At 36.7% G+C, this 16,511-nt stretch overlaps 1 protein-coding gene across 4 annotated transcripts in view; it reads left to right on the top strand.

Annotated features, from left to right (window-relative positions):
* Nucleotides 1-16,511, top strand: part of ZBTB44 (zinc finger and BTB domain containing 44) — a 67,117-nt gene that overhangs the window by 25,491 nt on the left and 25,115 nt on the right. For 3 of the 4 annotated variants that reach the window (XM_045783752.2, XM_045783754.2, XM_045783755.2), the window contains exon 2: nt 12,246-13,319. The exons of the other annotated variant lie outside the window; for it this stretch is intronic. In XM_045783752.2, coding sequence (XP_045639708.1) covers nt 12,302-13,319 — 1,018 coding nt within the window. In that variant the 5' untranslated portion in view covers nt 12,246-12,301. The remainder of the gene's footprint in view (nt 1-12,245; nt 13,320-16,511) is intronic. 4 annotated transcript variants of the gene reach the window in all.

The following is a 16,511-nucleotide window of genomic DNA, read 5'->3' on the forward strand; positions in this document are numbered from 1 at the left end:
CTCCAGATAAAACTGAGGACTTGTCTATTTCCCTTTTCATTTCCCTCAGTTTTTGCTTTGTATATTTTGAACCTCTTTTTTAAGGTGTATATACACATTTAGAATTGCTTTACTCCTGAATGAATTGACCAACTACAGCTTTCTTTTGATTAGTGTTTGATTGGTGTATGTTTTATCCAGCTTTCTCCTTTTAACCCACCTAAAATATGCTTGAAATGAATTTCTTGTAGACGATATATATTTGGATAATTTTTTCTCTTTCTGTCTCTTTAATCCAATCTGACAGTTTCTTTTAATTGGTGTGTTTAGGCCATTTACAATAAGTGTAACAATGAGTGAGGTTGATAAGTTGGGCCGCCCTTCTTTCACCCATCCTCCACTTATGGAACCTCTGGTACAACTCACTGAGAATACTGGGACCCCAGTCATCCTTGTCCCAGCTCATGAAGTGATGGTTCCATGCCAGAGAAGTCAAACCTAGAGGACCTCCAGTTACTATTCCCCCTCCACCAAGCACTCAGCTGCTAGAGCAGGGGTGTTGCTGGGAAAGGAGCTTGACTTTATCTCCATCCTCTGCTCCAGAGCTCTGTCTCAGAGACTTTGCCTGGAAGGAGAAGCAGACCATAAAACAAATAGCTCCTAATCTCTTCTCAAAACAACTGACTTCATTTGGAACACAGAGTGTAGAAAACTTCAAAACTTACAGGTGCTCTCAAGAACAGTGGTAGTTGTATTGAAAGGCAGTTGGGAGAAGACTGTAAATCTAATGAGTATATAGCCTAGACTGTCTGCTGGCTAGTCTGCAGGAGTTGAACCAGAGAATAAGACTTCCTGTGGTCACAACAAGTATCAAACCAAGTATCTCAGAAACTGTTCCCTCGAAGGGGCCACAATTTTTTTGGATTAATTTATAGAGCAATTTATGTCCCAGGGCACTATTGAAAAACAATAGAGCAATTAGTGAAATTTAACATCTGAGTGTGGTAAGGGAGAGAGCCTTACTGATATCACTGTAAATCCAGGGTAACTGTAGACATACCCAAAGATGCACCTCCATGAGGAGTAACATCAAAGGCTTAACATTGTGGATATTGGGGTAGCAGAAGAGAGGTCACTTAAAATAATTTAGCTAGTCACTAAGAAATAAGATATCAATCACAAATACCAGGAGGTAGAGTGAGGGAACAGTAACTGGAGTTGCTACAATATGTTATCGGATTTTTCCAGTTTCCAACAAAAAAAAAAAATGATAAAGCATACAGAGAAACAAACGATGACCCAAACACTGGGGGAAAAGGAGGCAACACAAAAACTGCTTGTGATAGGGGCGCCTGGGTGGCTGAGTGGGTTAAGAGTCTGCCTTTGGCTCAAATCATGATCTCAGGCTCCTGGGATAGAGTCCTGAGTCCTAGTCCTGCTCCCTGCTCAGTGGGGAGTCTGCTTGTCCCTCGCCCTCTGCCCCCACCCCACCCCACCCCACCCCCTGCTCATGCTCACTTGCGTGTGTGCATGCTCTCTCTCAAATAAATAAATAAAATCTTAAAAGAAAAAAACTGCTTGTGACAGATACCAGATGTCAGATTTAACAGAAAAAGACTTCAAAGTAGCCATTTATAAGTGTATTCACAGAACTCATAGATTAAAGAAACCATGATTAAAGAAGTAATATATAGTGACAACTTTACATGAAATAGAGGATGCCAGTAGAAATTGTGAAAAAGAACCAAATAGAAATTCTGGGGGCCCCTGCGTGGCTCAGTTAAGTGGCTGCCTTTGGCTCAGGTCATGATCCCCGAGCCCTGCCTTGGGCTCCCTGCTCATCGGAGAGCCTGCTTCTCCCTTTCCCTCTGCCCCCGCCTTGTGCTGTCTCTCTCTCTCTCAAATAAAATCTTTTTTTTTAATACTATAAAAGGCAGAAATGAATAGAGTTACATATGAGTAATGTTTTTATATATCAGTGATATTAAGCTAGGAAAAATCTGAAGCTGATTTTCATGAGTTTAAGGGGTACCTGGGTGGCTCATGCTGTTAAGTGTCTGCCCTTGGCTCAGGTCATGATCCCAGAGTCCGGGGATTGAGCCGTACATCAGGTTCCTTGCTCAGCAGGGAGTCTGTTTCTCCCTCTGCCCTTTACCCCACTTGCGCGCTCTCTCTCTTGGTCTCTCTGAAAAAAATAAAATCTTTTAAATAAAATAAAAATTATAAATACTATGAACAGTGAACCATCAAAAATGAAATTAAGAATATAGTTTCATTCACAGTAGCATCAAAAAGAATAAATACTTAGAAATTTAACAAAGGAAGTGTAAAACAACACTATAAAACATTTTGAAAGAAATTAAAGATGGTCTAAATAAATAGAAAAATACCCCATGTTCATGCATTGGAAGACTCAATGTTGTAAAGATCATGGTACTCCCCAAACTGATCTACAAATTGAGCACAATCCCTATCAAAATCCCAGCTGATTTTTTGTAGGAATTGACAACCTGATTCTAAAATTCATATTTTATAGTTGTAAGGAACCCAGAATAAGCAAAGAAATACTAAAAAAGAACAAATTCAGAGGACTCACCCTTCCTGATTTCAAACTGACTACAAAGCAGCAATGACCAAGGCATTGTACTGTCATAAGGATAGATGTAGAACAATGGAATAGAATTGAAAATCCAGATATAAACCCATACATCTTTGCTTAACTGATTTTCAACGAGGTTGCCAAGATCATTCAATGGAGAAGAGGAATCTTTTCAAAAATTGTGCTGCAACAACTAGAGAGCCACATATAAAAGAATGAGGTTAAACTTTTACTTCATACCATATTATAAAAAAAATAACTAAAAATCAAAGATCGAATTGTAAGCACTAAAACTAAAATCTGTAGAAGAGAGGTAGCTGGGTGGCTCAGTCAGGTAAGCATCCGACTCTTGATTTCAGCTGAGGTCATGATCTGAGGGTCATGGGATCGAGCCCCACTTCGGGCTCCACACTCAGTGCGGGGTCTCCTCCAGATTCCCACTCTCTCTTGCCCTCATCCTCTGTCCCTCCGCCTGCTTGCATGCATACACTCTAAGAATAAATAAAATAAATATTTTTTAAAACCCTGTTAAAGAAAACATGGGGGCAAATACTCATGATGCCGAATTTGGCAAAGGATTCTCATATATGGCAACAAAAGGAAAAAATAGGTTCTGCTTCATCAAAATTGAAACTTTTGTGCTTCAAAGGACACTATCAAGAAAGTGAAATGACAACCCACAGAATGGAAGAAAATGTTTGTAAACCATATGTCTGATAAGCAACTTGTATGTAGAATATTAACATTCAATAACAAGAAGACATAATGAGACAGTGAAAAATGGACTGAGCATCCGAATAGACATTTCTCCAAGGGCTATACAAATAATAAGCACATGAAAAGATGTCTGACATCATTAGTTATCCGGGAAATGCAAATCAAAACCACAATGAAATACCACTTCACACCCACTAGGATGGCTAGAATCAAAATGTCAGAATACTAAAAAAAATCTTCAAATTGCACACTAAAGGGGTGATTTATGTGGGGTGTGAATTATATCTGAAGCTGTTTTATAAAATACATAGTCGTATTACATATTAAAAAATAATTTTTTGATATCAAGTAGTCAGTAAAAACAAATTTCCAATTATCTCATAAATTTATTTTTGTGTTAATCTGTTTCAAGTATGATAACTCCACTGCACAGTGTGATTGATTCATAAAACCTTAATCTACAAGTTCTCTATTTTAGTTCCTCCTTTGTCCTTTTTTTCCCCTTGCTATATATTAGTTTTAAAAAAACAAGTCTCTTATAGAGTTTCTCATAGTCTAGATTTTGCTGTTTGCATCACAGTGCTGTAACTTAACATGTTTCTGTCACTTCTGTATTTCCTGTGAATTGATAGTGAATTAATAGGATCTAAAATTTCATTTAGTCTTTTTTGCAGTGTCTTATTGCCCCCTTTTTTTTTTGGTCAAGTTATAAACCATTGGTGATCAGTACCTCTTTATTTGGGGATGGGGGCTGCAGAATACTGGTTATCTTGTACTTCTGATACTCCCTCTTCACTTATCAGCCAGAAGATTTCTATAAAGAGAAAACTTCCTTCATATTCTGTTCGATTACCCAAAAATACCATTTGTATTGAAAAGCGAAGATAAATGCCTTATTCTTTCCTATTTTTTAAAACCAGTTTTCAAAATAATTGTTTCAATAGCATCTTTTAAAGGTGACAAATTAGCTTTGTTTTTGCTTATAGTGTCAGTTGAGCCCATGAATTTGAACATATTTCACGTTTCAATTTATTGTTCCAATTTTGGCCATTGGGAGCCTTCTCAAATTGACTTGAGTTTTGAAACATTCCTAATAATCTTTGATAGCTTCTTTGCTATCTGGTAAGATGTTCCAGGTGGACATTTACTGTCCCAGAAATGCAATCAGCCATTTTTCTAAGGAGCCGTGATTCCATTTAGTGGAAAATGGAATTTGGAAGCCAGCCTGGGTGTTAGGGATATTCATTGCTGTAGATTAATTACATTATGAGTTCATACTGATACTTTTAATTCAAATTTAAGAGTAGAAATTTAAATTGTAATTTTTTCTTTATCTTTAATCCCTGGTACTTTATATATACAGTATATATATATACATATATATATATACTGTATATATACATATATATATATAAATACACACACATCAAACCGGATAGAAATTTTATGATGTGTATTTATCCATTCACATATTTCATAGACTTTTTCCTGCATATCATGCTAGACACTGGACAGGATGAAAAGATAAATTAGGGGCACCTGGGTGGTTCAGTCGGTTGGGCGTCTGCCTTTGGTTCAGGTTATGATCCTGGGGTCCTGGGATCGAGCCCCACGTCGGCTCTCCTGGCTTCTCCCTCTCGCTATCTCTGTCTCTCTCTCTCAAATAAATAAATAGAGGGAGAAAGAAGAAGGAAGGAAGGGAGGGAGGGAGGGAGGGAAAGGAAAGAAAGAGATAGAAAGAAAAAGGAAGGAAGGAAGGAGAAGTAAAGGAAAGAAAGAAGGGAAGGAAGGAAGGAAAGGAAGCACAGGAAAACAAAAGCTTTTAAAAAAAAAAAAAGGTAAGTTAGATACCATGAAGTGTTTTCACTGAATCCTTTTGCTTAGCCTGCTCTGAGCTTCTCACAGCTTGCCTTCACATTCTTACTTATACATTCTTCAGATGTCTTTAGTTCTAACAAAATCAACAGAATGAGATTTATCAGTGACTTATATAAAATCCAATGTTTAGATGCAACCCTAACCTCTTCCCTGAACTCCACATCAAAATGGGCAACTTCATATATAAATTTGCACAAATATTCCTCTTTAAAGTTTTTCTAATTTAGTATGCCTAAAACCAAAATATTCTTTCTCTTCATCATTAATCCCTACCCAAATCCTTCTTCCTTTTTCATTCTCTATCTTATTTGGTGAAAACACCATCCACTCAATCACCCACATTGGAAACCTAGGGTCAGATTCTTCTCTCCTAGCTACTCCCCGACCCCATCCCTGATGGAAGATCATGCATGCCTAGGTGGTTTTACCTCCTAAATATTTCTTAGATGTATTTTCTCTATCCTCAGTGCCACTTAGTTTGATTTTATCATATACTCATACTGTTGTAATAGCCACCATCAAATCTACCCTCTATATTGCCATCGGAATAACCTTTTTAAAATGTAGCTATGACTGTACTACTCCCCAGTGGCTACTTATACCTATTAAAATAAAATTTCATTAGGTCCCAGTAAAACAAAAAAAAAGATCTCATTAGGTCCTTAGCATGGCATAAACAAACATAAATGGCCTTGAGCAAAGTAATATCCCAAGTCTCGATTTCCTTTGTAAAATCAGATTATTATCATCTTACCTCATGTGTGATAACATATCTAAAGCTCCTACTGTTAGCATCTGCTACATGGTAAACAGTCAACTAGTACAGGCAACTTCATATGTTTCTTCCTAGATACTCCTCTTAGAGACATCTTAACATCAGCATGTCCCTTTCCTTAACCTTCTTTTCTGTCTCTGTTTGGTTTAAATTAGGATATAGGGTGGAAATGAAATTATCTCAGTTAATTTTTCCCATAATTAAAACCTTGTTATTATCATTGGGAAAGTTAGTGTCCAGTTTTAAATGTGGCTGAATATTTAAACATGCAAATTCTTTTTAAATATCAAGTTTTCTTTTCTTCTCAAATTGCCTTTCAAGATTAGAAGTCTTCATCATTTTATATTTAATCATGTGAGGCAGCCATCTTACTTCATATGCTAAGAGCTCTATTCCATTTTAATCTCAAATCCTCTGATAATTTTTATCAGCTAATCTCTGTATCAAAATATTTATTATTCAGTATTCAAAATATATATATACTCTGTCATATAAGAAATAGAGTAGACATGAAATTTGATTTCACATTTACTCTCACTTTTTCAAGGGTAACAGTAGCTAACATTTATTGAATGCTTACTTAATGCCTGGCACTGTGCTAATTTAATCTTCCTAACTATCTTGAAAGTGTGATTTCCATTATTCCTGTTCTACATATGAGCAAACAAGCATATAGAGGTGAAGTAACTTGACTGAGATTTAAAGCCTCACTTGTAATTGGAAGAGTCAGCTTTCAAAACCTAAGATTTGTCTAACTTAAACCATTTTTTAAATAATTAGGCTATATACCTTATTTGCCAAAAATTTTTCAACCTAACTGCAAAACAGCAACATGGGATTTGGCAATTACTGTTTTCATAAGCATGTATGCTATTTCATCAGTGATTTGGAATAAAAGGGAGGGGTGGGTGGGAAGGAAACTATTTCTGGATTACTAGTTCAAATTGCAAACTATTACACAAATACATTTTATTACTTTTAAATACTGCGTGAATTCTATGTTAGTAATTGGAATTAAGTAATATTTATCTTTATTCAAGAATTTCGAATGAGCTCCAAATTAAATATATTAACTACACACATACATAATTCATCTACACAGGTGAGGAAAAGAGATGTTTCTTTAATAGAATTATGTAATTGATAAAAATTTCAGGTTATACTCTGGCTTCTAAACTATATCCATATTATATGACTTTTTCAAATAGTGTAATTTCATCCTAAGTTTTGCCACAATGTATAATACTGCAGTATCTCCAGAATACATTGGTCCATGTAATTTTTTATCATAGAGTATATCATGAGACTAAGTTTCAACAGACATGTATTAGGAAATGCATATAATACATGGTATACAATACCTTTCTGAGTCTAATCTTCATCTTCCTCTCATCCCATACACCTTCAGCGATATCGGGCTTTGTAACTTAGATGTATAACCATTACATTCAATGAGCAGAATTTGTGGAAGCTACTCATAATCCATTTTATTTTTGTCTTCCATTGTCTGTTTAAAGGTATGCTGTGGTGTTAGTTCATCCTCCAGCTCCTTGAAGGTCAAGTCTTAATTTTTCTGGTTACTTTCAGGAGATGAAAGCGTTATTTTCAAGAACTAATAAACTAGAGTCAAAGGATTCCCTCCTTTTCTACCTCAGTCATACTACAGACGTATAGTGAAAAGTGAGGTTTGTTTGGCTTCCTTTTTTTTTTTTTTTTTCCTGTTTTTTCACCCTTTGGCCTTTTATTCCTCTTCATTTGCTAACTATGGCTTCTGGACCCTCCAGGATTGAGAGAGGCGGGGGTTGAGTAAGAAAAGGTCTTTAATAACAGTAAAAGCAACAACAGCAACTAATGTTTTTATAGCATTTATTTTGTGCTAAGTACTACACTTTACATATATTATTAGGCCAGTTAATCCTCACAAGTGTCTGAGGTAGGTTCTGTTATCCCTCTTTTACTGTTCAGGAAAGTAAGGCACAAAAAATTTTAAAAAATAAAAATTTAAAATTTAAAAAAAAAAGGAAAGTAAGGCACAGTTTAGTGACTTGCCTAAGGTCACACAGCTTAATAAACGTAAAGGGCAGTACCAGGATGCAAACCCAGCACTCTGGCTCCAGAGTCCCATTTCAACCACTCCACTGTGTTGCTTTTATATGCTGTTGGGAAATGGTAAGCATACTTCCTAGTCTTGGCCAGAGTTTAAATCAGACTTGTACCCTTTCGATTTTTTCCAAGCGTGACATAGATTTTCCATAGACCTAAGATGAAGAGCAAACATGTCTCAACCCTTTCCCTTGCAGAAGAGTAGGAGGAAGTGGGATGGGGTTTGGAACTCAAAACACACTGATCGCTATCTGCAAAAATCCTTTTATAATATTTAACTCTTTGAACATGGAAGGTGGGTATAACTCAAGGTTGAAAAATAGTTTTCCGGGGCACCTGGGTGGCTCAGTGGGTTAAGCGTCTGGCTTCAGCTCAGATCATGATCCCAGGGTCCTGGGATCGAGCCCCACGTTAGGCTCCCTGCTCAGTGGGGGGCTTGCTTCTCCCTCTTTCGCTGCTTGTGCTGTCAAATAAATAAATAAAATCTTCAAAGAAAGAGAAGAAAAATAGTTTTCCACTACCTTGTTGCATGGGTGGCCTTACATCTCACTTTTGGCCAGCAGTATCTGTTTGAGTCCTCCACCCAAACCAAGATTGAAATGGTTTCATTTTAAGACCCTGTTGCACATGTTTTCCAAATGCTCTTTAATTACTTGCCTTCACACCTTTGTTCATGCAGATGGTCCCTGGATTAAGACTATGTCACTTGCTCTCAAGGCATGTGGTTTCCTCCGTGAACCACATCATCCCAATCAAACCAAGCACTCTTGAGGGCCAGGCTTTTAAAGAAGCCAGTTTCTTGTGGTGCCTCAAAAAATTTATATATAGTCCTTCCATTTTCTTCCTTTTCATCTTTTTCCTATGAGAGAGATCAGCAAATGTGTTAAACAGTGGTTTGCTTAGACCAATTTCAGCTGCCTAGTGTATTGTGATTACTTGTCTTTGGGAAGGGTATATGAAGTAGATTTATATTTGAACTCATCTCTGATAACAATCAAGATAATGATTTCAGTGGCCTTACCTGGCTGTCTTAGCACGGGACTTTATGCCTTTTATCCTTTCTGTTGTATTATCCCAGGTTGATCATTTTGTCTTCCCATATTAGAATATTCAGTGACCTTGTATTTATTCAGCTAGCAATCTTTAGGTTTTTTTTTCTTTTTTCCCCTTTACATACACATTTATCTGCATAGTACATTCAAAGGGATGTTTATGTAATGGATTGATGTTTAAACTGACACCACCCTCTGCATGCTCACATTTTTTTTTTTTTTTTTACTATTTTTCTAAGGTTTTATTTATTTTGAGAGAGCACTAGAGAAGAGCAAGCATGAGTGGGGTAGGAGGGCGGCGGGGGGAGGGGGCAGAGGGAGAGGGAGAAGCAGATTCCCCGCTAAGCGGGGAGCTCGACACAGGTCTCGGTCCCAGGCCCCCAGGATCATGACCTGAGCCGAAGGCAGATGCTTAACCAACTGAGCCACCCAGGCGCCCCTTTCCTTTTTTTTTTTTTTTTTTTTAAAGAATTTATTTATTTATGTGACAGACAGCCAGCGAGAGAGGGAACACAGCAGGGGAGTGGGAGAGGAAGAAGTAGGCTCCCAGCGGAGGAACCCGATGTGGGACTCGATCCGGAACGCCAGGATCACGCCCAGAGCCAAAGGCAGACGTTTAACAACTGCGCTACCCAGGCGCCCCTCCTTTTTTTTTTTAATTTTTTGTTTTAATTCCAGTACGGTTAGCATACAATGTTATGTTAGTTTCAGATGCATGCTCACATTTAGAATGTTGTACAGTGCCCATTAACAATTTGCCAGTACATACATTGCACAGAGAGGCACATCAGAATAGTGAACACTCACTGAGATCATGTGTGATTCCATGATAGCCTGGAACTCCTTTCTGCTTTATCAACTGGCAGAATTCTACTTTCATTAGGCCCTATCCTATGTGATGCCTCTCTCCCTTCTGCATTCAGAATTATTTCATTCGTTGTTTTCACATAGCACTGCTGCACACCTTTTGTAGTCTCGGTTAGGATCATGTCTTTTTCATAAGGACTGTAAGCTCAGTGAGGTCGAGGATGATGTTTTATTTGTACTTAACGTTTCTCCCTTCATATAATAAACTGCCTCACATTTGATGAATCCGCTATTGAGCAAAATCAGTTATAATTTGGCTGTTAGAATACCTGAAACTAATATTTGTGCCCAAAACAAGGGAGGTAAAAATAGTAAAGTTATGCTCAGTTACAATCCTGCTATACCTGCCATATTTGCATGCAGTTCTGGGGACCAGTATTAAAGGAACATTGAAGAGTGGAGATGGTTGAGAACAAGCATGTTAATCAGATTTTAAGGAGCACTTAAAGGGATTAGGGATATTTAGTTTTTAAAGAAGAGAAACTGTGGGAAAGAGTGGCATGTGAGTGCCATCTTCAGTTTTTGAAGGCTTTTTTAAGGGAAAAGAAAAGGTAGACCTACTCTGTATGACTTAGAGTTTGAACCAAGAGGACCTGCAAACCCCAGTTTGTGGCAGTATGCTGGGGGTTTTTAAAGAAAAAAAATTTGCTTAATATGCAAAAAAAGAGAGATAATAAATACCCATACTCCTACCAATGATTCCCTTGAATATGATGAAAGCTGTCGTACATACATGCAGACATTATTCTATATACAGTTTCAGAAGGATCATGGCTCCCTTAGGGAATCCATGATTCTCAGGTTAAGACCTCATGTTCTCTTGCTCCTTGTGTGTGATGTGGATACAAATACTCTATCATCACATTTTTCACCAAATATGTAGTAATATCTACTATTGAGTGTCCACTATATGTCAGTAATTGTGTATTCATTTAATACTCAGAACCAGAATTTTTCCAGGTACATTAAAGATTCAACATCTTTAGCATCTTTTAAAATTGATGGCTATATTTTTGAAGTATTTGAAATCTTTTATATCTAGAAATAATTTCCAAAGTGGCTTTGTTTTATACTTATTTCAGTACTAACAATAAAAAAAAGTTATTTGTAACAGTTAAAATAATTAATGTACATAGTTGTATTTTTTTTAAACTGGAAAATACTGTGATCTAAGAGTCAAAAGACCCAGATTGTAGCTTTGGTTGTCATTTGTTAGTCACGTAATTTTTCTGAGCATTAGCTTTCTTATCCTTATGAAGAGGCCTCCCTGACTTCACATAAAGGGTGTAAAAAGAGGTTAGGGGGAAAGTACTATAAAAACTGAAGCATTATTAGATGTGCTAAATTAAAACTATTTGAGAATACCAGTTTTTTGTATTTTTAGTAAATGTGAAATCTGATAAAGGCAAACTAACTTCTTTTTTAAGGGAAAATCCAATCAGTTGATTGATTAGTAACCACTTTTTAATAAATTTATTTCCAGAAAGTTTGTTTCATTGTATTAGGAACATAAACAATAAAAATAACTGCTTTGATTTGTTGAGCAAAGCTCCAAGTACTGTGCTAAGCATTACCATATATATTGTTTCATTTACAGGTAACAGGTTGTTACAGATAACAACCGTGGAGGAATTGTCAAGGGAAAAAATCCAGGCCTATCACATTCTAAAACTTGAAGTCTTAACCCCCTATATTTAATCACTTCATATCCTAAAAGAGGCAGTATATAGCGTTAAGGTTAAGAGGGCAGCTGTGGAGCCAGCCAGTCTGGATTTGAACCTTGGGTCTGCCACTTCATAACTCTCTGACTTTAGCAAAATAGTTAACCCTTTTCTGTTAAACGGGAATAATAATGTCCTTATTGACAGATAGGAGAATCAACTAAATTATCAAATGTGAAGCATTTAGAACAGTGTTTGGCGCATAGAGAGCGCTCTATAGTTGTAAATCTATATAATTGTCTTCTATACAAACTATTATTTGTATAGAAGTACAGTAGCTCAGAGACTCCACTAATTAGAGAGTTTGGGGGAGTGGTAAGGAGAATATATTTTAATATATTTTTATTTAATATATATTATTAATATATTATAAATATATATATAAATATATATAATATATTTAATATATTTTAATATATTCCCTACCTTGAACTTTCTCACTACCATCCTTCAGCTTTTTCTATTTAGCGCAGTGGCCACATGAAAATAATGTAAATCACCTTCTATTTCAACCACTACACTATCAATTAATGCTTATTTTATGTATTTTTTAGGACATTTCTGATTCATTTGCATCCTTGAAGAGCATCTGTAGAAGAGGAAGGAAAAGATGGGTGTGAAAACATTTACTCATAGCTCCTCTTCCCACAGCCAGGAAATGCTTGGAAAGCTAAATATGCTGCGAAATGATGGACATTTTTGTGATATCACTATTCGTGTCCAGGACAAAATCTTCCGGGCACATAAGGTGGTACTAGCAGCTTGCAGTGATTTCTTTCGCACCAAACTTGTAGGCCAAGCAGAGGATGAGAACAAGAATGTGTTGGATTTGCATCATGTTACAGTGACTGGCTTTATACCCCTTTTAGAATATGCTTACACAGCCACTCTGTCAATTAACACAGAAAATATCATTGATGTGCTAGCTGCAGCCAGCTATATGCAAATGTTTAGTGTTGCCAGCACCTGCTCAGAGTTCATGAAATCAAGCATTTTATGGAATACACCCAACAGCCAACCAGAAAAGGGTCTAGATGCTGGACAAGAAAATAACTCTAACTGCAATTTTACTTCTCGAGATGGAAGTATTTCGCCTGTGTCTTCAGAGTGCAGTGTGGTAGAAAGAACCATTCCTGTCTGCCGAGAGTCCCGGAGAAAGCGCAAAAGCTACATTGTTATGTCTCCTGAAAGTCCTGTTAAGTGTAGCACGCAAACGAGTTCTCCCCAGGTATTGAATTCTTCAGCTTCCTACTCAGAAAATAGAAATCAACCAGTTGATTCTTCTTTAGCTTTTCCCTGGACTTTTCCTTTTGGAATTGATCGAAGGATTCAGCCTGATAAGGTTAAGCAGGCAGAAAATACCCGGACTTTAGAATTACCTGGCCCATCTGAGACAGGGAGAAGAATGACTGATTATGTGACTTGTGAGAGCACAAAAACTACCTTGCCTATGGGTACTGAAGAAGATGTCCGGGTCAAAGTAGAAAGGTTAAGTGATGAGGAGGTCCATGAGGAAGTGTCTCAGCCTGTCAGTGCATCTCAGAGTTCACTGAGTGATCAGCAGACAGTGCCAGGAAGTGAACAAGTCCAAGAAGACCTTCTGATTAGTCCACAGTCTTCCTCTATAGGTATAATGTCTTCTGTGTTTTTCATGATACTGTAAAGTCAACTTGAGCATTTTTTTTTCCAATTTGAGCATTTTTAAGTACGTTTTAGATAAAAGTTTTGTGCTGGATCCTATAGGAATTATGAAAAAGAATAAAACATGGTAACTGGATTTTTTAGATACTCCTAGTACTTTTTTCTTTTTTTTACAAGTTATGCATTGAGAAAGAAAAAAAACAGCTTAACAATTTCTGACAGGTCAAAGGCAGATTATGTTATATATGAATTGTGAATTATTTTCAATGCAGAATATACAAGTTTGTAAAAATCCAGTTAGTGTTTTATTCTTTGTCAGAATATTTATCGAAAACTTACCCTATGCGAAACATTGGGGATATATGATGAAAAAGACATAGTCCCTGCATCGGAGGGTTTAATAGTCTAATTGAGGAAACAGAGGTGTAAATCAGTGATTAGTACTAGGCTAGAGATATGAACAAAGTGTTGAGGGTCACAAAGGAAAGAGCAAGTTAACACTACATATTTGAGCTGGATTTTAGTCACTAAGTATGAGTTTGCCCAGGAGAGGGAATGACTTTTCTTAAAAATGAATAAAAGCCCAGAGATGTGGAAAACCATTACATGTTTGGGAAGTGGCAAATTCAGTTTAAAATGATGTGAACAAACTGAGGGCTTCAGAGGGGAGGGGGGTGGGGGAATGGGATAGGCTGGTGATGGGTAGTAAGGAGGGCACGTATTGCATGGTGCACTGGGTGTTATACGCAACTAATGAATCATGGAACTTTACATCAAAAACCAGGGATGTACTGTATGGTGACTGACATAATATAATTTAAAAAATCATTATAATATAAAAAAAATAAAATAAAATGATGTGAACAAACCATGGAAGCCTGCAAGTATTGGAAATAATGAGAGATAAGAGAAAATGAGCAGTTGAGAGCATATCATGAAGAATCTTAAACCCTAGTTTCAGTTAGGATTGCATTTAACTATATATAACAGATCCCATCAAAGTGGCTTAGATGAAACGGGGTTTTATTTTTATCACATAAAATGTTCAGAAGTATGAAGTCCAGGACTGGTATGGTGGTTTTACAGTATAATCAGTGTGGCCTAGGTCCCTTGGATATTTATAATCCACCATCCTTAGTTTGTCAGTTTCATTGATATGCTTATTGCTTCATAGTTAAAAGATGCTTGCTTCATCTTTAGTCTCATATTCTAGAAGGGGGCAGTGCTTATATCAAGAAAGCACAAATGTTCCCAGAAATCCTTTAAAAAGCTGCCAGATTGTATCATGTGGTCTTTCCGAGCTGTGAGGGAATCTGAGGAGATATGTCTATTAGTTGGGTATGTAACTGCCTCAAACAAAATTGGAGGAGAATGGATACTATGTGCAACTAGCCTTGTCGGCCACAGCTAGGCCACATAAGCTTCAGTGTTTTCCTCTTGGTAATAAGGAGTCTACCTTAAAGGGAATAAAAATAAGACACTTACAGATATTTACGAAAATTAATTTGGTATTAGTATGCAGGGGCGTTTGGCGGGGCAGAGACAGTCTCAGAAACTAGTTACAGTAGAGTTGTTTTTGTATGAATGAAGATGCTTAGAGTAAAACTATAAAGAGATAAGAGACTTCGTAAAGGAAGAATCATTACTACCTGATGATATTGAATATGGATGGTGGGAATGGGAGGGCTGACTAGAAAAATGACTAGAAAAATAGTGATAGCATTTTATTATATTCACTGATTCTAAGTCATAATTTTTCATATTATCTAAAAAGAGATATGTATTACAATTAATCTTTTACAGTTACTTTTTCTTAATGATACAAAAAATAATGGTAATTATAGAATGGATAGGAGTCTATTAAATTCTGTTACTGCAATATGAAAGTCAGTGGAAGAAGGTGGGAACCTAGTTTTAAGAGTAAGTCAACAAAGTCAGTTCTGTGTGAATTATGCTTGGGTGATGACCAAGTAATGTCACGCTACAAAGCAGTTGAAAAAGCAAGATTGGTGAAATCAAGACTGAAGATTACCAGTTTAGGGGTTTTCTTTTAGCAGTGACAGATTGAATCTCAACAGGAAAAAATATATATAATTTAAAACCAAAGGACTGATCCTTGAGAAATATCTATATTCAGGGAGAGAAGAAAAGCCATAAAGAATAATGAGGAGGATTTCTCCAAAAGATTGGAGAACCAGGAATATTGTATTAATTTTGTTGATTTCTTGAATTTTGACCCACTGTATGAGTTTCTCAGTGTCATTACAAAGTGTACTGCAGACTGGATGATACAAAACAATAGTTTATTCTGTCATAGTTCAGAAGGCCAGATTCTGAAATCAAGGTGTTGTTGGGGCCATGCTCCCTTAGAAGGTTGTAGAAAAGGATTCTTTCTTGCCTCTTCCTAGCTTCTGGCAGTTACTAAATACCCCTTGCTGTTCCTCAACTTATAGTTGCATCCCTCTGATTGCTACCTCCATCTTCATGTGGCCTTCATGTGTTTCTGGCTCCAAGTCTCCCTTAACCTTATAAGGACACTAGTCCTTGGATCAGGGCCAGCCCTGCTCAGGATGACCTCATCTAACTTGATTACATCTGCAAAGACCCTATTTCCAAATAGGATCACATTCCTACATATCAGGGGTTAGGACTTGAACATAACTTTTTGGGAGACACAGTTGTACCCACAGCACCAACTAAAAATCATATTCCTGAATTTGGGTCAAGATGTTTTTTTTCTTTTTTTTAATTTTAATTCCAGTATAATTAATATAAAGTGTTACATTAGTTACAGGTGTACAATATAACGATGCAACAATTCTGTATATTACTCAGTGCTCATCATGATAAGTGTGCTCTAAATCCCCCTCACCTATTTCAGTCACCTCCCCTGTGGTAACAACCATCAATGTTCTCTATATTTGAGTCTGTTTTTTGGTTTTGTTTTTTTTTTCTTTGTTTCTGAAATTCCACATATGAGTGAAATCATAAGGTATTTGTCTTTCTCTGACTTATTTAACTTAGCATTATTTATACCTTCTAGATCCATCCATATTATTGTAAATGACAGGATTTCATTCTTTTTTATGGCTGAGCAGTATTCGTGTGTGTGTGTGTGTGTGTACACACTACATCTTTAACCTTTCTTTCATCCGTCGATGGACATGATACTTTTGAAG

Source organism: Ursus americanus, chromosome 16 (assembly GCF_024610735.1).
Source record: "Ursus americanus isolate L20-20 chromosome 16, mUrsAme1.1.p, whole genome shotgun sequence".
NCBI classification, from domain to species: domain Eukaryota; kingdom Metazoa; phylum Chordata; class Mammalia; order Carnivora; family Ursidae; genus Ursus; species Ursus americanus.